General features: G+C 35.2%; 3 protein-coding genes across 4 annotated transcripts; 1 reads left to right on the top strand and 2 right to left on the bottom strand.

The window, feature by feature from the left end:
- Positions 1–749: 749 nt before the first annotated feature.
- Positions 750–7,358, top strand: LOC110666249 (ABC transporter B family member 1). Its single transcript, XM_058143578.1, has 10 exons — positions 750–1,398; positions 1,497–1,551; positions 1,640–1,815; positions 1,922–2,122; positions 2,247–2,506; positions 2,602–2,918; positions 3,087–3,310; positions 4,430–4,803; positions 4,950–5,664; positions 5,904–7,358. The coding sequence occupies exons 1-10, from the start codon at positions 910–912 to the stop codon at positions 7,188–7,190; spliced, it is 4,098 nt and encodes a 1,365-aa protein (XP_057999561.1). The 5' UTR covers positions 750–909; the 3' UTR covers positions 7,191–7,358.
- A 3,725-nt stretch (positions 7,359–11,083) lies between these two features.
- LOC110666251 (uncharacterized) lies at positions 11,084–12,825 on the bottom strand. Its single transcript, XM_021826669.2, has 4 exons — positions 12,659–12,825; positions 12,379–12,487; positions 12,169–12,231; positions 11,084–11,399 (listed from the first exon to the last, which is right to left on the bottom strand). Exons 1-4 carry the CDS (start codon positions 12,741–12,743, stop codon positions 11,297–11,299), a joined length of 360 nt encoding a protein of 119 aa, XP_021682361.1. The 5' UTR covers positions 12,744–12,825; the 3' UTR covers positions 11,084–11,296.
- A 2,942-nt stretch (positions 12,826–15,767) lies between these two features.
- Positions 15,768–22,642, bottom strand: LOC110666250 (transcription factor-like protein DPB). Of its 2 annotated transcripts, none has more exons than XM_058143579.1 (9): positions 22,142–22,642; positions 21,436–21,515; positions 21,289–21,332; positions 19,731–19,793; positions 19,461–19,610; positions 19,283–19,351; positions 19,065–19,163; positions 16,737–16,807; positions 15,768–16,394 (listed from the first exon to the last, which is right to left on the bottom strand). In XM_058143579.1, exons 1-9 carry the CDS (start codon positions 22,399–22,401, stop codon positions 16,154–16,156), a joined length of 1,077 nt encoding a protein of 358 aa, XP_057999562.1. In that variant the 5' UTR covers positions 22,402–22,642; the 3' UTR covers positions 15,768–16,153. The 2 variants fall into 2 exon arrangements, with proteins under 2 accessions (XP_057999562.1, XP_057999563.1); XM_058143580.1 differs by having other exon boundaries at positions 19,461–19,607; positions 22,142–22,639.
- Between the last annotated feature and the right edge of the window lie 1,627 nt (positions 22,643–24,269).

The raw sequence follows: 24,269 nt of genomic DNA, 5'->3' as shown, positions 1-24,269 counted from the left end.
TAGGAGGATAAACAACAACAACAACAATGGTTGAGTAATAGCATGACAAAAATGAGTGGAAATTCACATGAGAAAGGCAGTGTGACAGAAAAAGAAAAAGAGAGAGAGAGAGAGAGAGAGAGAGAGAAGCAAGCATGCAAGAAAAGTGGTGCAGGGTTGAATGTGAAACAAAGAAAAAACGTATCTTCTTCTTCTATTTATAATTACTAATATAAATCTACAGTTGGTAGCAAAGGACGCCAGATTTAAAGGCCTATTGACATAGTAAGGGAGGCAAGGTTAAGATAAAGTATGAAAATGGCAATATTTTCTTCCATAAGTTTTCTTTCTGGTTTTTAACCTTAACAGTTATTTTTCCCTCTTAAGTTGCACAAGAAGCCAAAAAGCTTTTAAAGAAAAAGAAAGAATATTGCTAAATTGAATGTCAAACCAACGGTTTTCAACGTTCAATGATAAATGGGATTTCTTTCTTTCTTTTTTTTTTTCCACTGTGAAGCTGTTCCAGTCAAAAACCCATCTCCAAGTTTCACACAGTGTTCTTTGTCGGGTGGAAGCTCTCTCTCTCTTAACCTATTTGTGTCATTTTCCATGTTTTTTACAATATAAGCAAAAACCCAATTGGTAATTTGTATTGAATGAACAGAGAAAGAAAGAATTTTTTTTTTTTTACTAGTCAAAAACTAAAAATTTGGGGAAAAAAGGGGAAAAAAACCAATAAGGGGGTTAAACAGAGAGAGAGTGAGAGAGAAAACAGGAGGAAAAGAAAAGAATATGAGCTCAAAAGCCAGGTAGACAGAGAGAAGTGAGATAATAAAGAAGAGGGAAGGGAGGGGGGTGGTGGTGGGTTTGTTTTTTCAACTATCAATAAAGATAAAATTAAGCTTAAGCTACAGAGAGAGAATTTTGCAAATGTCACAAGTGTCTCAGGAGATAAAGACGATTGAGCAGTGGAAATGGTCCGAAATGCAAGGTCTTGAACTCGTGTCTCCTGCTCCTCCTCCTTCTTCTGACCCCTTTAAAACCAACTCTGCTCCTTCCACTCCTCCAACTCCAACTCTAACAATTAACTCAAAACAATACCATTACCAACAACAAGAAGAGGACAACCATCAAAATCATCAAGAAACTGTACTTGAGAGAAGAGTAATGGATAACACCACCCCAAAGAATGCTAGTAGTGGCAATGGAGAGAAGCCAGAAGATGTTGCCACTGTCGGGTTTAGAGAGCTGTTCAGATTCGCTGATGGGTTGGATTGTGTGTTGATGGTTATTGGGTCTATTGGTGCACTTGTACATGGCTCTTCTTTGCCTCTCTTTCTCCGTTTCTTCGCCGATCTTGTTAACTCTTTTGGGTCTCATGCTAATGACATGGATAAGATGATGCAAGAAGTTCTGAAGGTAAAGAAAATGAAAGGATAAACAAATTCACAAGAATCAAATTTTGACTTCCCATTATTAACTAGTTCTGCATTTTTTTTTTTTATTGAAATTCCCAGTATGCATTATACTTTCTAATTGTTGGTGCTGCAATCTGGGCGTCTTCCTGGGCAGGTTGTTGCTTGACTCTGTTTCGATTTTCTATATTTGCTTATATGTTAATGTGAACTGAAACTGAGTTTTTGAATTGGATTGGATACAGAGATATCATGTTGGATGTGGACTGGAGAGAGGCAATCAACCAGGATGAGGATCAAGTATTTAGAAGCTGCTTTGAACCAGGACATTCAGTACTTCGACACCGAAGTTCGCACCTCCGACGTCGTTTTTGCCATTAACACTGATGCAGTGATGGTCCAAGATGCCATTAGTGAGAAGGTAAAACAGAGCAGAACGAAATTCCCTGTTCCAGTTTTGGGTTATTGACGAAGGGTTAGATAAAAATGAGAGCTTTCTGGTTTTGTTCTTTTTTTTTTTTGTGCAGTTGGGCAATTTCCTTCACTATATGGCAACTTTTGTGTCTGGATTTGTGGTGGGTTTCACTGCTGTGTGGCAATTAGCACTGGTCACTCTAGCAGTGGTTCCTCTAATTGCTGTGATCGCAGCAATCCACGCCAACACATTAGCCAAGCTATCTGGAAAGAGCCAAGAAGCTCTATCACAAGCAGGAAACATTGTAGAACAGGTAAAACAAGGAGTTCCAGTTTCTAATTGATTATGTCTGTTCTTTTCGTTGGGTTGTGGAGGATATGATATAGAGTTACATAAAATTTCTTCTGGGTATTAGCTAAATTGAAGCCAAATTGCAGACGATAGTCCAAATTCGGGTTGTTTTGGCATTTGTTGGGGAATCAAGAGCACTACGAGGGTATTCGTCAGCACTGAAAGTGGCTCAAAGAATCGGTTACAAGAGTGGATTTGCTAAGGGAATGGGATTAGGTGCAACTTACTTTGTTGTTTTCTGCTGCTATGCTCTGCTTCTCTGGTATGGAGGTTATCTTGTTAGACATCATTACACCAATGGAGGACTAGCCATAGCCACCATGTTCGCTGTCATGATTGGAGGATTGTAAGTTCTCTGTTTCCATTGCAAAATTTCACCTTTCTCTAATACAATCTTCTCTTTTTTGGGGGTTTTCATTTTTTTTTTTTTAATAATGGCAGGGCTTTAGGCCAATCTGCCCCTAGCATGGGTGCATTTGCCAAAGCAAAAGTTGCTGCTACAAAAATTTTTCGTATAATTGATCATAAGCCAGCTGTTGATCGAAACAGTGAATCTGGGTTAGAATTAAACTCAGTTACAGGGCTAGTAGAGCTCAGAAATGTAGATTTCTCCTACCCTTCTAGGCCAGATGTGCGAATCCTTAACAATTTTAACCTCAATGTTCCGGCCGGCAAGACCATAGCTTTGGTTGGCAGTAGTGGATCTGGTAAAAGCACTGTGGTCTCCCTCATTGAGAGATTCTATGATCCCAACTCAGGTAAATTCTGCTAGTTTCATTCTACATTCATTAAGGTCATATCTTTACTTGTGAATGCCTAGCCAAAAATAATCTTTGGTTTTTGAATCTCGAGTTCATGTAGTCCAAGTGGGTATTTATTTTTTGAAGAAACTATATTATTAAAATCAACAAATTTTCTTGCTTCAGGGCAAGTTCTGCTAGATGGGCATGATATAAAGTCATTAAAGCTGAGATGGCTGAGGCAACAAATAGGACTTGTTAGCCAAGAGCCTGCCCTGTTTGCCACCTCCATTAAGGAAAACATACTGTTGGGTAGACCTGATGCAGATCTAATCGAGATCGAAGAGGCTGCCAGAGTTGCCAATGCTCATTCATTTATCGTCAAGCTACCTGAAGGCTTTGACACTCAGGTGTGTTGGTTTTTTAAGGCATCCAACTGGGTGATGAAAGTTTTGTCTGTTGTGATAATTGTCATCTCAGTTGATCATAAACTTGTTCTGATGATCATCTGTTTCACTTAAAAACTGGCAATCTCTGAAAATGAATTTGAAATACACTTCTCCCAAATAAGTTTAATTAAATGGAGAACTGCTCCCTTTGACATCCAACCATAATAATTGCTAAATTAAGTGATATCCTATGCAAGTTCAGTAAATTGTCTTATTGTCAGATGAGGGAGATGGGAGTGGGGCAAAGTTGGTTGCTCTAGAAAGTGAAATGAAATGATGGATCTTGACCACCAGTGGGGATCATGGTTGGAGAGTTTTTTTTTTTTATGGCATATAATTGCTACTTGCTACTTCAATATGTTGGGGCATTAAATATTAAAATTTGCTTATTTAGTCAACAAATTTAACCTAACTTTATTTAATTTGTTTTTAGAAGTCAATGTGGGGGATGTGTTTTGGTCATTCATGCATTTGAAGGAAGATAACGTGCTTCAGTCAACAATCCATGTGCTTATAGGGAAAAATATAATTAGAAAGAATATAACATAGGAGACACGAAGAAGGAATATTATAAGAAATTGAAAAGCATCAAGTCTTCACTAGATATGTTAGTCTAACCCTTGGAAAAATAAACAATTCAACATTATAAGGAGAATAAGAATCTTTATGATGTTGAACAAGGAGGTGGATAATGACTTGAAGAGAACAGATGGGAAGAAATGGCTGAAAGAATGATAATTAATTATTTGTATGCACTAGTTAATCATCTAGGATTAGAAGTTAAATCAATATCTTTCAAAACATATATAGAAAACAATAATAAAATTGGCCAGCAGGAAATTCTGAAAAACTGACTAGAGCTAAAGACAGTTCTATAATTAAAAAAAAAAAAAATTATACCTGGAAAATTTAATCAATTGTTGAGTGGTTTGAAGAGGAAATAAGCAAAACATCTTATTTGGAACAAAGATATTGTCACACATGTTCATATTTTTGTTTCTTTTCCTGTGTTTTACTGGAATCAATTACAGTTAATAAACATCAGTGAGCATCAGTAGAAAATAATATTGAAAATGGCAGGTAGGTGAGAGAGGACTGCAGTTGTCTGGAGGGCAGAAGCAGAGAATAGCTATAGCAAGAGCAATGCTGAAAAACCCTGCTATTCTGCTTTTAGATGAGGCAACAAGTGCATTGGACTCTGAGTCAGAAAAACTGGTGCAGGAGGCTCTTGATAGGTTCATGATTGGGAGGACAACTCTTGTAATTGCCCACAGGCTCTCCACCATTCGAAAGGCTGATCTTGTAGCAGTACTCCAGCAGGGTAGTGTCACAGAAATCGGAACCCACGACGAGCTCATTGCCAAAGGAGAGAACGGTGTTTATGCCAAGCTCATCAGAATGCAGGAAATGGCTCATGAAACAGCTATGAACAATGCCAGGAAGAGTAGTGCAAGGTGCTTCTATCGACTTAGGGCCTTACAACTTTCTAATTTTAATTTCACTTCGAAACAATTGTTCAGTTGGTTTTTCTGGTTTTCCAAAATAGCACGCAACAAAATATGCTGTTAGTTTGTTCGCTAACAGGGATCTTCATCTACAGGCCCTCAAGTGCCAGAAACTCCGTGAGCTCACCAATTATTGCGCGTAATTCTTCTTACGGCCGATCACCATATTCACGCAGGCTATCTGACTTCTCTACCTCGGATTTTAGTCTCTCCCTTGATGCCACATACCCCAATTACCGACTTGAAAAGCTTGCTTTTAAAGAGCAAGCTAGTTCATTCTGGCGCCTTGCAAAGATGAACTCTCCTGAATGGGTTTATGCACTGGTTGGTTCTGTGGGCTCTGTTGTTTGTGGCTCCCTGAGTGCCTTCTTTGCCTATGTCCTCAGTGCTGTTCTCAGTGTTTACTATAATCCAAATCATGCTTATATGAGCAGAGAAATTGGAAAGTACTGCTATTTGTTAATTGGGCTCTCATCAGCTGCACTAATCTTCAATACATTGCAGCATTTCTTCTGGGACATTGTAGGAGAGAATCTTACAAAACGAGTGAGGGAGAAAATGCTGGCAGCTGTGCTCAAAAATGAAATGGCATGGTTTGATCAGGAGGAAAATGAAAGTGCTAGGATTGCTGCGAGATTAGCTCTCGATGCAAATAATGTTCGATCAGCCATTGGAGACAGGATTTCAGTGATTGTACAGAATACAGCACTGATGCTGGTCGCTTGCACTGCTGGGTTTGTTTTGCAGTGGCGCCTTGCCCTTGTCCTAATAGCCGTCTTCCCCTTGGTCGTTGCAGCCACAGTTCTACAGGTTTGTTTCTCTATTTTGTTCATCAGCTGCTTCTTCACTGTTCTAATGGTGAACTGATAATCATAATGCGGATTGAGTTCAATAAAGTATTTGAGTAGGAGAAATCCCATACATTTTAAGGGGAAAAATTTTGAGAATATTGAATGGAGATCGTATTTATAAGCAATAGTTTTTATTTTCCTAATGTCATAAAAAATGAATCATTTTTGTCACTTTTTTTTTTTTGTGGGTTTCAATAGAAAATGTTCATGACTGGTTTCTCTGGAGACCTAGAAGCTGCACATGCCAAAGCCACACAACTAGCAGGAGAGGCCATAGCCAATGTAAGGACTGTTGCTGCCTTCAATTCAGAATCACAAATAATTGGCCTTTTCACCACCAACCTTCAGATTCCTCTTCGACGCTGCTTTTGGAAGGGGCAGATAGCTGGAAGTGGATTTGGAATAGCCCAATTTTCACTCTATGCTTCATATGCTCTTGGTCTTTGGTATGCATCTTGGCTGGTGAAGCATGGGATCTCCGATTTCTCAAAGACAATCAGAGTTTTCATGGTTCTTATGGTTTCCGCCAATGGTGCAGCTGAAACATTAACCTTAGCTCCTGACTTTATCAAGGGAGGTCGAGCCATGCACTCAGTTTTCGACCTACTTGACCGCAAAACAGAAATTGAACCTGATGATCCTGATGCCACTCCAGTTCCTGACCGTCTTCGTGGAGAAGTTGAAATAAAACATGTTGACTTTTCTTATCCAACTCGCCCTGATGTCCTAATTTTCCGTGATCTGAGTCTTCGTGCAAGAGCTGGAAAAATTCTAGCCCTTGTAGGTCCTAGTGGATGTGGCAAGAGCTCAGTCATTGCACTAGTACAGAGATTCTATGAGCCATCGTCTGGAAGGGTTATGATTGATGGGAAGGACATAAGAAAATACAACCTCAAGTCCCTGAGAAAGCACATTGCTATGGTTCCTCAGGAACCATGCCTCTTCGCTGCTACCATTTATGAAAACATTGCCTACGGGCATGAATCAGCAACTGAGGCTGAAATCATTGAAGCTGCTACTTTATCCAATGCCCATAAATTTATATCAGGATTGCCAGATGGGTACAATACATTTGTAGGAGAGAGAGGAGTCCAGTTATCTGGTGGACAAAAGCAGAGAATTGCCATAGCTCGAGCTCTAGTAAGAAAGGCAGAACTTATGCTACTTGATGAGGCAACAAGTGCACTAGATGCTGAGTCAGAGAGATTGGTCCAAGAGGCTCTAGACCGTGCTTGCTCAGGAAAGACCACCATTGTAGTTGCACACAGACTCTCAACTATAAGAAATGCACACGTCATTGCTGTGATCGATGATGGGAAAGTAGCAGAACAAGGATCTCACTCTCATCTACTGAAAAATCATCCTGATGGGTGTTATGCCCGGATGATACAGTTACAAAGGTTCACACATAACCAAGTCATCGGAATGACTTCAGGTTCAAGTTCCTCAGCTAGACCGAAAGACGACGAAGAGAGGGAAGGTTGATGAGATGAAGAGAAAGCCCCAGCAGTAAGAGTATATTCCCACATACCCCTTGTGATTTTTGAGTATTTTTGTTTCAAGTTTTAATGCCATGATATGGTGTAGTGTTGTGTATTATCTAATTATTTTTTTACCATATATTTTCTAATCTTATGAATCATTCTAAGGAAATGAGTATGACAAATACTTCCATGAGTGAAATACAGTGACTATGTATTTAACGAAAGAAAGGATTTGGTTCCTAAAGGCATCCCTCATGCATCAGTTTTGTCTCTTCCACGTTGATGGAAGTGTTGGAATGGGAGTGATGATATTTAATGTTGGCAAATAATTGAGAAAGAAAGGTTTCAAGAACCAGACCCTACAATTTGATGTACAATTGGATATGTACTAAAAACAAACATGTCCAAATCTTCATTATCTATCAAATCTTCCATGGAATCCTCTAAATATTTGCCCACAATGATCAGTGGATGGCGTGCGATTCCTTACAACACCAATCATGCATGTTAGAACTCCACTTTCTGACACCGATCAAAAATTAATGAACGTATTGGCTGTGAGATGTAGACCTCAAGAGTAATAACGTGAAGCGGGGATTATAATTTCACAATCCAAAGTTAAAGGTAATAAAATTCTTGGCGATGTGAAATCATCAAATATTGATCTAAATTAGGTGTGCATCTATTTTTCTTGATGTGGAGTGTGGGGAACAAAATTATTGAATGTCCAAGTTCACATGGTGCTTATACATGTGCATTGAGGTTTTTAAGGACAAGATAGCTGCATCAGGAAGCCAAGTAACCAGAGGAAAAATAGGAAGGAAAAGAGACGAGGGGAATCAATAAAATCTATGCACTTTGAAGTTACAGAAGGTGATGGAAAAGCGTGATAGAAAATTTTAGGTGAAGTTGAGGGATGATGAGTGATTTAATCATAAGTTAACTTGCAAATTATAACTAATACCATATGAATTTTAATAATACTCAAATTAAAGTTTAAAAATTTTTATAATACAAATTGAAGTTAAGGCATGAAACTGATACAATTACCTAAATTGAGAGACAACTATGAAATTAACCCAAGTCTTAGCACTTAGAAAATGACAAGAGGAGAGATGATGGTGTTTGATCTTGGCCTCATGGACTGTATATGTGTGTGCGGGCCATACCTAATCTCTTTGTTAAAGAAATGTAAGGATGATAATGGCCACAGTTGGGGGTTTTGATTGTGTCTTGGTCTTGTTTTGTTTTCAAGTGCGCGGATCACATTATTTTGCTTTTGGAGTGATATAGAGCAGCGGCAGACTGCTATATACTAACTGTAACTATTGTTCTTGTCTGGATCGGAAGTGGCAAATACTGAAAAACAATAGAAGAGACAGAAATGCCTGAAAGATATGATAACCTTCCTCTTGGTTCTGCAATTATGTGCTGCCCATACAGCAACTGAAAGTTTTGAATTCAGGGCACCCTACCCTTTCTTTTTTTCTTTTTAAAAAATATATACATATTTTGCTGGATTTTTTTTTTCCTTTTTGCCAAGAGATAAAGAGCAAGATAACAGTACATTTGCAAAGAAAAGTTAACATAAACAAACGAATAGCCAAATAATATGAAAATACAATTAATCCAATATTAGTGGAACTTGAATCTAAAATCAAGGGGTCTCAGGGCTTACACCTTTACTAACTTCATCAACACTAGATCAAGACTTCATTAGCTACATATTTTGCCGGATTAAAATAACCAAATTAAGAGACATAAGTGATTGATTGCGTTGATTTTAAAAACAAAACGCTTAACACATTCATCCAAGATTTTTTTCATGTCCTCTGAGGGAAAGCGGCAGTGCATGCACGAGAGCCGACACAAGCAACCCACTATTATTTTGAAAACAAGAGAAACCCAACAAAAGCTCAGGCCACAAAGCATAAAAGATATAAGATAACAAGAAAGGGCCAACAATAAAAACCAGAGACAAGAAGAAAAAAAACAATATGAAACTTCTGCTTATTAATAAAGACAGGCCTTTGTTAGCTCCTGGCTTTAAGGATAAAAACACCTAACTTATATCCTAAACTCTTGCTTCTGCTAAATAAAATAATACTCAGAAAGTCACTGGGACATTACATAAATCATATGTAATTATTTCTAGAATGGAGACTAAACATAAACAAACCGACCAAAAATAAGAAATTGATGCATTACCACGCCATTGAGCAATTCAACTCAAACTAGGAGTTTTTTATATGCCAGCAGTCTCCTTACAGAAAAATGAGCTAAATAATCAAAATATGCTTCCTTTATTGTTAACTAAAATGGTAAATTACTTAAATTGAAGCTGGACTCATAAAATAGGACAGGGAAGCAGCTTAAAAAGAGATTGGAGGTTTATAACTTCAAAAATTGAACAATTGCTCTGCATTTAGTGTAGTTAGAAGCAATATGTTTCCTGTGAAATTAGTGATAAAGAGAAAAGAACAAAAGAATACTTGGGTACAACTCCAGGAAATTCCATTCACAATATTCCTTGAGACCCTAGTGAGCTCTACATAACCACTTTGCAAAAGAAAGAAAAATTTTTCTAAATGTTCAATTCTACCCCACATCCCCACTTAGTTTGCAGGCCAAATTAATAAATCTACAGAGGCATGTGATTTTAAAGCAACCAAGGCATGCTTTTCATTGAAACTTACAACATTTTCTCATACATAAGTACATAAAGTCATCAACATTATCATTGATCCAAGGAAATGCCATATGGTACCCAAAAACAATTTGCAGATCTGACAACAATAAAGTTCATGTTATGACTATAAAACCATTATGACCCAAAGCCCAATTCATTCAGTGGATGTATTGGCAGACCTTAATAGAATGTAATAGATAAAATTTCTGATTCCTCACTCCATTGCATTGGTATTCAATTGTGATTCATTAAGGTCTACCAACATGTTAAAGATCAGATCTGAAATAATCTCTGGAATAGAGATTAAAGCAGAATTATGGGAAATTGGATGAGAAAAGAAGAGATTGGATGAGAAGAGAATAGAGAATATTGAAGAAGAGAAAAGTATTTCTGTTATTGATTCTTGAATGCCAGAATACAGGAAAAGACTTCCCTTTTATACAAGAGAAGTGTAACCACTTGTACAATCAGAGCAGTATAACTGCCTCTAACAAACAGTAGAAAAGTCAATTACTAAAGTATCTTTTTCCCTCCAAAATCTCAGCTACCCAACTCTCACTACTTATTACTATTCTTCTTCCTCTTCCTATAATATGTAACGCAACATACTCTAATTTAATGTCTTCTATCCTCGAGTCATGCGCTGAAGATATTTGTAGACTTGGAAAAAAGGGAACCTCCAAGTTATAATTACAAGATCAGCTTGGCCCAAATCCATTCCACAAGTACACACCTTCTATCCCTCTCTAGATTCTAGTATTGAATGATTATATTTTGCATGTCAACAACCTAGGACACAGCACAACAAACTAGGGATTAAATGAGACTCGCATAGGATTAGTGGACATTATGGACTTAAAAGAGAAGAAGAGATACCCTAGGTTCAAAACTGAACACTCGGATAAAAACTGCCGATCCTAGCAATCATAAAAAATATAATTTTTGTGGTTACCAACGGAAAAACCTGTCTTATCTAAATTGTCATGCAGTACCCTAACAAGGCAGTTTCATATTTGTGTCATGGCAATCAACAAAAGTGGAGAAGCCTCTTTACAAAACTCTAAAACAGGAAAAGGTAATTGCTGGTAGAGAAAGATGCATTCCAAAATGGATATTAGGCACTGGACTACATTTTGGTAGTATATCTAAAAGAGTATTCATGATATACGGTAGGCAAGGTAAATACTCATAATCACAAAAATCAATACCTGCATAAGTAAATGCATTGAACACGAAGAAAAAAACACGTCATACAGTGGACCAAAAAGAAAATTAATTGCCAATACTTTTGCAGCCTCACAAGTAACAACCAGTACAAAGACCACTCTTACAGCACCAAGTATCCTCCAACAAGACCAGCTTTAACTCACTTGTCATCTAAGCATATATTTGAAGAAAAAAAAAAAGAACAAAAAAGCTCACATAGACATAAGCTTAGGACCATTATCTGGCATACCCATCCCAGCAGCTAACTCAGCATCAAGCTGCGTGTGTGGTGCAGGTCCCATCATTTGCTTCACACTGCATTTTGCAATTGTAACATCAGATGATACGTAGGGAGCAAGCATGAAATTTTAATTTCAGACTTTCAGTTAATAGGTGAAGAAGGTCCCAGTTCTGAGCATCATATCTGTGAACTTAATAACCAGTCCTACAATCAATTACGTGAACACCAAATTGCAATTCCTTTCCCTTCTTGAAGCCAGGTAATATGAAAAAATAATGAAATAAAAAAGGTAGGTGGTTTAAGTGGTTTAATTATATTAGTACTTGCACATTGTAGTTAACTGGTGAATGAAGATTCATTCAAGCATTCAAGGGGTAGTTTATGGGTTTGGATTGAGCTACCAAACAGTTGTGTAGCCCAACCAGGAAACTGGTTCTAAGTTCAATAGCCACAGTAGATTACTAGGACCCTCCTTTCCCTAAAAAATTTAGTTATTAAGCATTTGCTAGGCCATGTCCGTGAACCTGCACAACTTGGCTTGAAGAGTCTAATATGGTACCATTCTTAATTTAAAAAGGAAGATTAATGGAATACTCTCAAGGATCAAGATGGCTGATACAACTACAGCTTAAAATAAAACTTTACATAACAAACTAAGCTACTCAGTTCATTTTACCACGCACCCACAAACTAGAATACCGCATTATGGCATTATGTATAGTACGTACGTTATATGAAAATGAGAAACAACAACTATCCGGATGGACCGTAAAAGAAAAATTAAAGGTGATGAATAACAAAGCAAACACAGAATAGGAACTAGATGAATAGAAAACAGCTTACCGCTTCTTGTGGCGTTTGGTCTTGAAATGCTCATCCCTCACAGTGACATTAGCGAAGTATCGACTGAAAATAAGAAAGCACTAAATTAACAGTATGCAACAACAATCCAAAAAAAAAAAAAGAAAACCAAGTCAAATTACAAACGTCAACCAATCCTTCTCTGATGATTTTCTAAGTATATAGCTCAACCTTCAATTCAAATCAACTTACTCGCAGTGCAAACAATAATATTGACCCATGCCAGGTAAGTCCTCATCAAGGGGCAAGGCCTTCTTCTCCACATCGGGCTTTTGCAGCTCCTCATATACCGCATCATCGCGTGACCGAAACAATATCAATCAAGGAATCAAAAACAAATATTAAAGCAAAATCTTTTCCCCTGAGCAAGATTGGAGAGAAAAAGAGCAGAAATTTGAGATAAAATTGGATTGATGACGAAAATGAAAAAGAAACTAAATTAAAAATATGTATATATTCAATAAAAGGATATCTTTAACGAGGAATTTGGACCGGCGAGCTGTCTTGTGAGAGTATCTTCTCTTCTTCACTTTCCTGCTCGGACATTTGCCTCCCATTTTGTTGCAAAGTTAGGGTTTTGAGGGTTGGTGCTAAAACCCTAGGTGTCCAGAGACCGAAAAGGGGCACAAATTTCCCAAGTTCGTTCTTATATTTATATTAAATGCATAAACCGACGTCGTTGAAATTGTTTGGATAAAAGCGACGTCGTTTCATCCATTTAGATTTGTTACAGAGTCGAAATAATCAAGGTTATACTATTTTTTTTTTTAAAGCATTAATCATAATTCATTCAAGAATAAGCTCAATAATATTTAGATTAAATATTAATATTAATATTATATAAAATTAATTAAATGATATAATTAATATATAAATTTATATGTAAATATTTAATTTAATAACTATTAATCTCATTTTTATATAAATTTGAATTTTTTTTATAATCACACTTGAACATATTTTTATTTTTTTCTTTTTAATATATAATAACCATGTAAAGGGATATTTTCTTATAATTAATTATTGATAATCATTATTAATTAATGAAATGTAATGGCAAGTTATTGGTCCATGGCCAAGTGATCTACTTTTCAGTCCTCACTGAATTCATTTTTACACGATTCTTTTTTTATTGATGAATTGGTTCATTAACAAGTTCAAACTCTTAAATTTCACAATTTTTAAATTTATCTAATATTATTGAGTATTTCTATAATAATTTATAAGCTATAAATTCTTATTTATAAAGTTAAAAGATTAAAAATATATTTTTTTAAATATTAATTATTTTAAAATTCTTGTAACTAAATAAATTTTAATTTTAAATCAATTTATACAATTTTCTAATTATATTTTAAAATATATATACCTTACTTATGATGGGAAATTAAGTAACGATAAGCATCAACAGCCAGTACCCTTTTCTTCTTGCTGGTATTGGGAAGCAATTAGAAATCTGTAAAACAATAGGATCTGCCAAAGACAATAAAAAATTAAAAAAAAATGAAAGAAAAATCGAAATTAAAATCATATATGTAATCTTGATATACTCTGCAACTGGATTCTATATTTATATAAATGAATGTGATCTAACAGAGAAGAGCATACATGATATCAGAAGCTGGGGTAGACTTGAACTCAGTAGATCCATGAAGCTCCTTCAGCTTCCATATATAGCGAGTAAAAGAGACAAGAGGCCAAGAAAGAAGAGAGAAAACCGAGAAGGCATTTGTCTGCATATAGCACCTGCACCTTTCTCTTTGTATCCCAAACAAGTAGTAAGCTTATAAGGTTTAATAGAGAGAAGGTGCAGGTGCAAATGCAGATAAATGAAACACAACTTGGCTGGCTGTATATAACAAGACTAGTAAGCCCCTCTCCAAGAAATGTTCTTCTTCTTCAACTTCAAGAAAACCAAGAATCTATTTTCCTTTATATAGACAGAGATCATATCACTATCAGGTCAGATATATTGCGTACTACAGCAACAAGACTATACATGCATAAAGAAGAGGAAGAAAGATATTGAGCATAAGAAGTTAAAGGCCACGTGATGTATCACGTGGGATTTCATGTCTACCCCAAATCAAACACTGACGCATAAGCATTCTGCAACAGCTTGGTCACATGGTCCTGAACAGATGATATGATGCCCCCCAATCACCACGTCCCATTTTTTCTTGAAAAACAGATCGAATATATTTGATAAATAGATGGGAGATTTTTTTTTCATTCAATCACCACTGTTTATGAAGATTTTTTTTTTTTAATCTATTTACTACTTGTGTGATGAATGGAAAGAAGAATTACATGCAGCCTATATATTATTCGTGATTTCAAGATATTTTATTGAGTTATTATTTGGCTTCTAATTATTGTCATTATTTATTAATTAATTTATATATTTTGATAATTATATTAATTACTTTCTAAATTTAATTTCAACAAGAAGTATATTCCCCCTCTAATTTATCATCGGTATGAATTATTATTTAACTCTTAAATATTGTCATTATTCATAAATTTTTAAAATTTAATTTCCTCAACTATTTATCTGATTTTAATAATTATAAATTAATAATATAGTCTCTCTCCGTTTTCTCTTTTGTTTCTCCTTCCCTCCCTCACCTTTTCTTGTCTCTCTCCATCTTCCTCTTCTAATTATCCTTCCATTTCCATCTTTCGCCACCTTTCTTTTGTTCTTTGTTCAATCTCGCTCCATTTCTATCTCATTCCACATCTCATGTTCGTTAAAATATTTAAATCAATAAGTTATGATGAGACACTCTATTTTCATTGTTAATCTGTGAACCTCCATTTCCTCTCATTGTTAGATGAAATAAAAATTAAAATAAAATTCGTATTAAGCTTCCAATACTGATGAAACTGATGAGCTTGACGATAACGTAAAGAAAAGTTTAGACCCTTATTACTATTGTTATCATTATGTGAAGTCGAGAAAAGCCTTCAACTTCCAGAAATCCGCGGGCAAAGCAGACACGAAACCAACTACAATCTAACAAAGCAAAATCTCTTTCCCTATCGTTCACTAGTCAATATGGACAATCCACCATCACCTTGGTAGGCCAGAAACGTGAATGAAAATCAAGCAGGCCCACACAACCAACTCTTATCTTCACAACCAGAACAAACGATTCAATGAGACCCATGTGGATGCACAGCAGAAAGAAAATTGCCTTGTCTATATTAGGTGAATAGTAAAGTGTACCCACACAGAAAAGAAAAGGAAAAGAAACAAGGACAACTTGGAAGCCCATAAGTGATAAAATTAGCAGCTACAAACCAAAAATTGCAAGGGAAGATAAGGACCTTAATACTGGGCTGAAGAGGGGAGGAAGGATCAAGGCATATTCCAGGCTACAAATGATGGCTGTTGTTAACCATTCGATTTCAGAGAATCAACAATAATTAAGTGACAGGAATCTTTGAAAAAAAAAGAAAAGAAAAGAAAAACAGTTTCCTCTTGAACCAATAGATAAGCAACTAATCACTTTCTTTTTTTAGCAAAAACTAATCACTTTCTTACCTCTCAAAGTTCCCTGACAAGACGGAAATGTCACTGATGATAAACAGCAATTGCATAAATGTAATGTGCAATACAAGTAATATCAAATTGTTGGCTTAATTCTATGATTCTGTGTGCTGCTAAGTCAAATCCCCTGTAGCCTAATATAAACTGACAGACTACCTTCACTTCAGTAGGCGAAAAAAAAATGATTAAACAATTACAATAGCCAGCCATGGATCTAAACCTGGGAACCTGACAAAATTAAAAATTCCATGTAAGTCCCTAGGCAAAGAGACTGAAACTGCTTGTTACCTGGATTCCTCCCAATGAGGGGTCAAATAAGGAAGGTGAAGGTAATTATAGGCGCACTCCCACCTCCTGCAAGCTACTTTACACAATTTACAGACACAGCTGAGATTATTGCCCATGGTAACACACTTAAAAATGTTCATGCTTAATGCGTGCTTTTATAATTCCAGGAATAGGCGGTGAGGTGGGTGGCCTAACTGGTGTGTTTGTTCCTGGGGAAGGAAGGATTTGTTGTTGGAACATGTTGGACATGCTAGAACCTTCACCTCCATCAGTAGCTTGATTGGATGCCATATCATCACTCTGTGGTCTCTCGCAAAATTTCATTGCCTTAAGAACGTAATTATCATCATGCAGCTCAAAAGGAGTGCTGCAAATAGAGTAGCAAATGAAATATTGGTTAACAGTATGATAACTTCACTTAACGTTTCAAAATCTTGGTTCCAAAATATGACTTGGTTGTTTCATGAATTATTGCTTCCCTATATGCATGAAACCTCTAATCCCACTACCCATCCCTTATAACAATTTGATGCATTCTTAGGAGATTTAAGCATGGTGAGCCACCACATAGTAAGCTGGCCAGATTATCAGTAGTCATTCAGTTACATGGCTAAACAAGTAAACATACCGCATAATCCTGTAAATACTAGCAACCAGGGGGGAAATTTTGATTTATTAGTAAGGTAAAGAGTTTATTCTGCTTTCTTACCTATTAAAGTCAAAATGCACCAGCTGCATATCTTCTGATATTTCCACTTCAACAGTTGCATGAGGGCGTGTCTGCAGTTTCCAAATGGCAAGGGGGAAAATGTGAGGCATCAGAAGAATATTTAGGATTCAAAAGCTTAATTAGGATATGGAAGGTGAAAATTCACAGTATATTCTGGTCTTATTTTCATTTCATTTCATTCAAAGATTATACAGGCAGAAGGCCTTAAAATAAGGTTAAAGCTTAACCAAAACTGAAAGCCTCAACAACAAAGCAGATTTGAATGAAGATGCAATTTCAGGAACATCCATGCATTGGTGGATGCACAAGCAAGAATAATGAGATGGTGATTAAATATAAGTTTTACCGTAAAGTCCAGACATCTTCTTGACAATTTCCAGTCCCAAATCTTTTTTACTTTTTTTTTTAGCACAAGCGTGAGCTAAGGCTCAACTCCCTTAACCAACTGAGCTATTCCCAGCATTTTAGCAACCATAAAATATTATTGGATTGTCATTTCACCATAATACTTAAAACTATTTGATTGATTTCATCCAGCCACCTTTCCTATATAACCTATAATTTGAATCCACTCTCCTGACAATTAACAATTGGCCTTTTCAAGATCAGAAAAGACAAAATCAACCCCACCCATCAGGATTTAGGTCTACATGTCAACATATTTGTGCATCTGCATTCATTCTTTCTACCAATTCTTCTATTTGGTTTACAATTATGTTTCTTCAAGGAGGTAGAAAAGACACCCTTCCTACTAATACATTATAGTATTCCAAGGAGGTAGAAAAGAAACCCCTTCCAGCTTTACTGCTTTGGCAGAAAATGTCATACTGGTCACTGCTCTAGTCAAGCTTCTGAAAATCCAGGCCGGAATTGCTCAATAAGCGTTTGTAGCATTGCTCTGAGCAGAACTGCTCAATAAATTTCCTAATCTGTGAGAATATCTTCTTGATTTGTTGGAAAAGCGCATTATTACAATACAAAACATGCATGCTTAAGGACAGGCTGTACCACAATGAAGTTCCATTCCAAATATTTGGAGTTAGCCACATAAAATTGTTCTCTCTCACCCATCCACCATAGTAAAACACTCTTTTGAAACATAATTTAGAAATTTCCTCCCTACCTCCTACTCAATATTTGAGTGGCACTTCTTATACTAATCTGTTTAACATTTCAAATTTACAATCTCTTCCCTTTCCTCATCCTCCCATACCTGTCCTAGTCGGTCATTGTACCAGACACTTCTCATATTATTGCAGTAGTGTCTGCCTGTGTGTATTTTCTGGACATGCATGCATCTAAATGCCTACTTTAGAAAGCTTTGCCACAATTATATGAATAGCTATATTTTACAAAGTTTCATTTCAACCATTAGCAGCCAAGACATAAAAATATATGTCAAATTCATTTAACTTATTAATGCCTCAGACCCATTGTTCAATTAGAAAACAGCTTCTGAAGGGAAATGTATCCTAAATAACAAAATTGCAATCATAAAAAAAAAAAAAAAAAAAAATAGAAAACATCAACTAAGATGGACAAATATTGGCATTGTCAGAGTCTCCTAGAGCTAAATATTCAAGCAGCAATCATAGCTGAATATTTTGCAAATTAAAGTAAATTATGCATGCACAGCTAACAGTGGACTTTTAGAATATAAGAACTATGCTCAACAGCTAAAGAAATTAAAAACTCATCTACATGATCGAAGATTATAGATCAATGTTGATTGCAGCATTCGCTTGGCAGAAGAGAGTGCCCAAGGGAAAAATAAAATAAAATAAAGTTCTCCCAGATAAAACCAGGATGCATGCACATGCCTCCTAATAGTTATGCCCAATGATTCCATTTTTTTATTAAATAATGAAGGTGAAAGTATTTATTTAGTTATCTTCTTCTTCTTCAAATGCTTCTACATCTTACCATGCATGAAACTAAATCTTTAAGTCAAGCTAACCAGTACAACCAAATAACACTAATAGCTTTGAAAGAAACTACTGCAAATTGACAAACTCAACTCTAGTAAATGTATAATGATAAACATTTTGTTATATCTCCAAGAATTTATGGAAATAACATATTAGCAATATTAGAAGGCCCTCGGCCGTTGCCTACTTGTGATCCATTGACGTAGGGTCCTAAAATGGGAATTTTGGAGACAGTTCTATGATTCTGCAGTTTTACACTAGTTGCCCCTCTCAGTTCTAATTTCTAAAACTACCAATTGTTGGGTTGCAAGCTGAAGATTTTTACCACTACTCAGTTCACGGCCTTTAATACGATAGCCAAACTAGAGAAAAATTTTACCTGAACCAAAATAAAGGGTAAGGACACACCCCCACTGGGAGTGTTTTCTGAGCTGTATAGTTGCTCATTTCGATGTATCAGGTTCTGAAGACCTACGTACTTGAAAAGAGACAAGAAGTCAATGAACAAACTCTAATCAACCAAATACTTAAAACCAGAAATTCAGGTGCACGTGATAAGCAACTTCACATTCAAACCATAAGAAGACACTTTCTTACTTGTTCCTCCAGTTCCTGCAAATAGGCAGTTTTCTTCTCAATTCTATTTCTCAATCCAAGACGCTCAGCCTGCATTGGTCACATTAAACGAGTTCAATAAGCTCATCTTAGATCCAAACCAATAACTTCTCTTGATACACAAGGCAACTAGGCAAGCATGCAAAAGCTGCATTGATACCTTTAATTCTTCAATATCACTCAGGCTGGTTCGAGGAAGACCTTTCCATTGTATTTCCTTTTTATCCTTAGATATGATATCCAATGCCATGAGTACATTCAGGGCATCATATACTCTTCGCCGTATGTTTTTCTCATCATATTGTTGCTGCTTCAACAAATGGAAAGGGACACCCACATCATTTAGTTGCACATTTGACTCTATGAAAAAGGGCATATCATATGCATTAAAATAAGCCAACGAAATAATTATCACTCAATTATACATAACCTGATCTGGAGATGAAACGCTGTTGCTAGGGTCAGCAAACTCAGCTACGAGTTCATCTGCAACCTGAAAATTGCTTCAAACTCTCAGACATAGGCATACACTTATAAATGGTAGTAAACAAAAATCAAATAGGCACGAGGATTTGATGGTTTTGTTGAACAGCATTGGTTCTGATATCACACACATCAAAACTTAAGCGAACTTGAAGCATTTTAATAAGCCAACCAATTAATTCAAAGTAAGTGGAAACAAATATTCAGCCAACAAAATTTATTCTTTCTATATATGACAAGTTACATGGAGCAGCATCCAACTATTGGATAGAGATATATGGAAATAACATGGAACAACAACCCCATAATGATAACATCAGGAGGACAAATTTGAAGAGGATCTGAAAGGTTAACGTGGTGCATTATAAAGGCAGTTTTCTGTTTAGCTGTGTAAAAAAAGAAAACAAAATCTTCTAGGTGATTATAACAACAACTAAGCCTTCATCCCAAACTAGTTGGGGTTCTAGGTGATTAAAAGTTTGAAATTAAAATTGGAAGAAAAAAGGAGAAACAAAATTTATTCCTCTCAGAATGCAAAAATTCTCTCTCTTGTCTGCTACACAGGAAGCACATCTCATCTCCTGCTCATCCCTCCTTTCAATATCCACTGAAGAAGAAGAACACCAATAGCCTCCACAACATTTAACCCTAGAAGTGGCTTGTGATATCTCAGTGCATCGCCAACAAATCTGGCAATGATCTCATATCACCTCAATAATCTTGATATCATGACCTTTCCTTCCATCTACATTGTATTCTATAGGCCCACCAAACTAAATAATGGACATATATTCCATGTCTTACAATTTAAGAAGTTAAATATTTTTCACTTAGTCATAAATCCAATAAATTTTAATATCTGAGAGATACAATTCTAAACAAATATGGTTCTAAAATCTGGAATTAATGAGCTGAGAACCTACATTATCTCCAGGAGTTGCATTTGATTTTTAATCCAAAGGCTGAAGCAAAAAACAATGCCTTGAAATCATAACTAGAACAAGAAGCATTGGAAGCACATTAATATTTTGCAAAAGCAACATGCCAAAAGAGCCTTCAATTTAGGATAAAACATGAGTAACCTTCAAAACCATATCCACCTAATGCAATTACTTGATGTTTTTATTTTGTTGATGGCAACTCATATATCAATCATGCACTCAATGAGTGCAATTCAAAATGAACAGGTTTTATTCATGTGCTAGCAATAACCTACAAATACTCTGGTAAACCAATTAACTGAAATTTTAAACCTTTTTGGCTCTTTGCTATCCCAAAGAAACATACAACAATCATTTATTGTAATGTAACAGGAGTGGCAGTAACAAACTTGAAGTATGATAGATTCAGCATATTTTAATATGAAAAATAATTCGATGGAAAACTAAAGCAATATATTAAAATAAACAGCCCATTTATACGTAGAAATAAGCATCTACACAAAGAAACTCGGCATTCAATTCAAGAAGAGAAAATCTAAAGAATGACTTCAGAAAACACCTTACCTCATTGTAAGTAGTTGTTCCTTTGCTTTCCACTTTTTCGCACACTGAACAAAATGGCAAATAATTAAAGCATAAAGATAAAAATGCAATCATTCTAACTTGTCAAACTCGGACAGGGAAATGAGCTGAAAGGGATGAATCAAATACCTTTCATACTAAATTGGCGGAGTCCTCTACCACTCTTATCAGCTCCAGCTGCTCGCTGACCTCTCTTTTTCTTCTTATTACTGTTTACAAACAAGATTATCGGTTGAACGTACAAATGAAATTTAAGCTATATCCTTTACAGAATCAGGGAACAAACACTTGATCATTTAACAATACCATAGTTCATCTCTAACCGCTAGCATAAATATGCTGTTTATACTAAAGACCATGACATGGAAAATTGCTACGACTATAAACAAATACAAATATAAGCATTTACAATTTCTACTCTGTCAATGACAATTAAAGCTTTATAGAACACATGACCCCTTCCAATACATACACAGTTACTATAAAGATGAGAGCCAACGGAGGCTATTGAGCTACAATTCACAACAACTCTCGATGCTCGCCCAATTCAAGCATATAAGAAATCAAACAATTTATTTTTTCAATAATTTGCACAATTACACTGCATCATAGCAAGAGCATCATACGTGGCCAGCATACCCAATTCAAGCATATACAAAGTTGCGTAATCCACATTCCAACAACTATAATAATCACAATAGAATTCACACAAATTATAGCCAAAACCCTCAAAACCACAAAAACCCCAAAACCCAAAATCAAAATTCAGCATTATTAAGCACAAAAAATAGAGTCAAAAAAGAACAAAGAATGAGAAGAAGAAAAGAAGACTTACGCAGCTGCATCTTGGGTGGCCGCATCGTCGGTGTGAATGTCAAGATGGTTCAACCTAAGAAAAGTGCTGTCACTGGCGGGCGTGGCCATGGCCTGGTCGCTCCGGCTAGAAGGGGAACCAACGCTGCCGCTGGTTGAAACCGATTGACCGGAGACAGTGGTGGTGCCCCAAGACCTGGTGGTACCAGCTCTAGAAACGGTGGCAGCGGGACGGCGGTGGTTTTTGTCCCCATCATCCCGGTGGGACCCACCAGTGACCATTACAGAAAAAAGAAAGAAAAATCAGAGTGGAAGAGTGGATAAAGGTAGCGGTGGTATTGGTTGATGGGTTTTGGGGGGGTGGTGGAGTAGTGGAGGTTATGGATTGAAATTGAAGAGATTGGTGATCTGAGAAAGTGGGGAAGGAAGACAATAGAGAGAAGGTGGTTGTGCTATTGTTTTCTTTGTTTGAGCTCTTGGGAAAGAGGGAAATTTGAGGGTTTAGAAGAGTCTGTTTGCTACTTCTTGTTATATTTTGGGTGGGAAAATTAACCATGCTCTATGGGCAATGGGACTTTCTTTTTTTTTAATAGAATTATAATAAAATTTCAAATTAAAATCAAGAAAAATTTGCCTCTGGTTATTTCTTTTAGTTTTCATAGTTGTACAATGGCATTTATTTTTTAATCACCAATAGTATAATTTTTATAAATTACAAAAAAAAAAATAAATTCAAAATACACAAATCAATTTCAATTAAAATTTTTTCTGTGCATTTATAAAAATAATAATTAAATAATTCTTTAAATTCAGTTTATAAAGTCACATTAAATTACAACTATGACACAAATTTTTTACTTTTGGTAGTGATAATAGAAATCTATAATGCATGTTATACAATAATATAACTTTTCATTTCTCTTCATTATGATATATATAATGAGTTAATGTATAATTTTTAGATAAAATTATGTTAATTTTAATTTGATTAAGTCAAAGGAGAAAATTGGATTTAGATGTGTGAATTGAAGTTATGGTATAATTTATATGAATATCTAAGAGGTTGGACCACTAGAGATAAGGATACATATTCTCTATTATTAAATTAATCATAGCTAAATGCATGTTTTTTTTTTCAGAAAATATCTCTTAATAAAATTATAATAATTTTATCTAAACATGTTATCAAGATTTAAATTATAAGACAGGAATTAGCTCACCAAACTATTAGTCCAATTCATTAGCTTGTCATAAACTTTTTGGATTGATAATCTGTACACAATGGAGGTTAATTAACACCCATAACTTGGAAAATTAAGATCCTTTATTAGTCTTTGCCAAAGAGGCCAAAAGAAAGCGCAAGCGTAGAAAAGGAAAAGCTCATATATAAAGATGATATGTTGACCATGCAAATATCCTTTTATTTTGTGTTAAATTTTAATGCTTAATGCTCAATTTCATCATGTTATTATAGGAAATATTCAATTTAGTTTTTAATTTTAAATTTTTTATTTAAATTAATTAAAAAGTTATAATTTTAATTTAATTTAATCTAACAATCGATAAAATTAAAAAATATTATTTTTTTAATTTTTAGATTAAGTGCTTGTTTGATATTGAAATTAAAAAGTTAAAATTATTTTTTTTTTAAATTATATATTAAAAAAATTATTTTATTATTTTAATATTATTATGATTAAAATTTATTAAATTTAATTTTAAATTATTTTTTAATACTCTTAATTAATATATTTAGAAAAATAATTTTTTTAATAACAACTCCAATAATAATGCCAAATAAGAACTAAATGAAAAAACCAAGAAATTTGGCTAAAAATTAAGAAATTCAGGTAAAAATTTTAATTTTAAAATAAATTAAATTTAAATTAAAATTTTTGAATTAATTTAAAAAAATTAAAAATGAGCAAAAATAACATCCATTGAAATTAAACATTAATATAATAGATTCATATCTCATATTGAAAGATCTCGATTTAAAGAATGATTAAAAATGTTAATAAAGACAACCAAGCTCATATCATATTCCATTTACTCTAGAAGGAAGCTTCGGCTTCACGAAAAGGTTAAAGAACAAAAGGAGAGCTTCAGTTTTTGAAAGTGAGTGCTTTAAATCCCTATAGAATAAGCAT

Source organism: Hevea brasiliensis, chromosome 3 (genome assembly GCF_030052815.1).
Source record: "Hevea brasiliensis isolate MT/VB/25A 57/8 chromosome 3, ASM3005281v1, whole genome shotgun sequence".
Lineage (NCBI taxonomy): Eukaryota > Viridiplantae > Streptophyta > Magnoliopsida > Malpighiales > Euphorbiaceae > Hevea > Hevea brasiliensis.
This window is presented reverse-complemented; position numbering and strand designations above follow the sequence as displayed.

Excerpts from the sequence above, each read along its gene's own strand:
- LOC110666250 (XM_058143579.1), bottom strand. The coding sequence starts at position 22,401 with ATGGTCACTGGTGGGTCCCACCGGGATGATGGGGACAAAAACCACCGC. Across the intron at positions 21,516-22,141 it reads GCCACCCAAGATGCAGCTGC|TAATAAGAAGAAAAAGAGAG; the intron begins GTAAGTCTTCTT and ends GTTTGTAAACAG. Across the intron at positions 16,808-19,064 it reads TACCCTTTATTTTGGTTCAG|ACACGCCCTCATGCAACTGT; the intron begins GTAAAATTTTTC and ends TGGAAACTGCAG.
- LOC110666249 (XM_058143578.1), top strand. The coding sequence starts at position 910 with ATGTCACAAGTGTCTCAGGAGATAAAGACGATTGAGCAGTGGAAATGG. Across the intron at positions 2,507-2,601 it reads GCTGTCATGATTGGAGGATT|GGCTTTAGGCCAATCTGCCC; the intron begins GTAAGTTCTCTG and ends TAATAATGGCAG. Across the intron at positions 4,804-4,949 it reads GCCAGGAAGAGTAGTGCAAG|GCCCTCAAGTGCCAGAAACT; the intron begins GTGCTTCTATCG and ends CTTCATCTACAG.
- LOC110666251 (XM_021826669.2), bottom strand. The coding sequence starts at position 12,743 with ATGGGAGGCAAATGTCCGAGCAGGAAAGTGAAGAAGAGAAGATACTCT. Across the intron at positions 12,488-12,658 it reads GTCCAAATTCCTCGTTAAAG|GCGATGATGCGGTATATGAG; the intron begins ATATCCTTTTAT and ends TGTTTCGGTCAC. Across the intron at positions 12,232-12,378 it reads TATTATTGTTTGCACTGCGA|TCGATACTTCGCTAATGTCA; the intron begins GTAAGTTGATTT and ends TCTTATTTTCAG.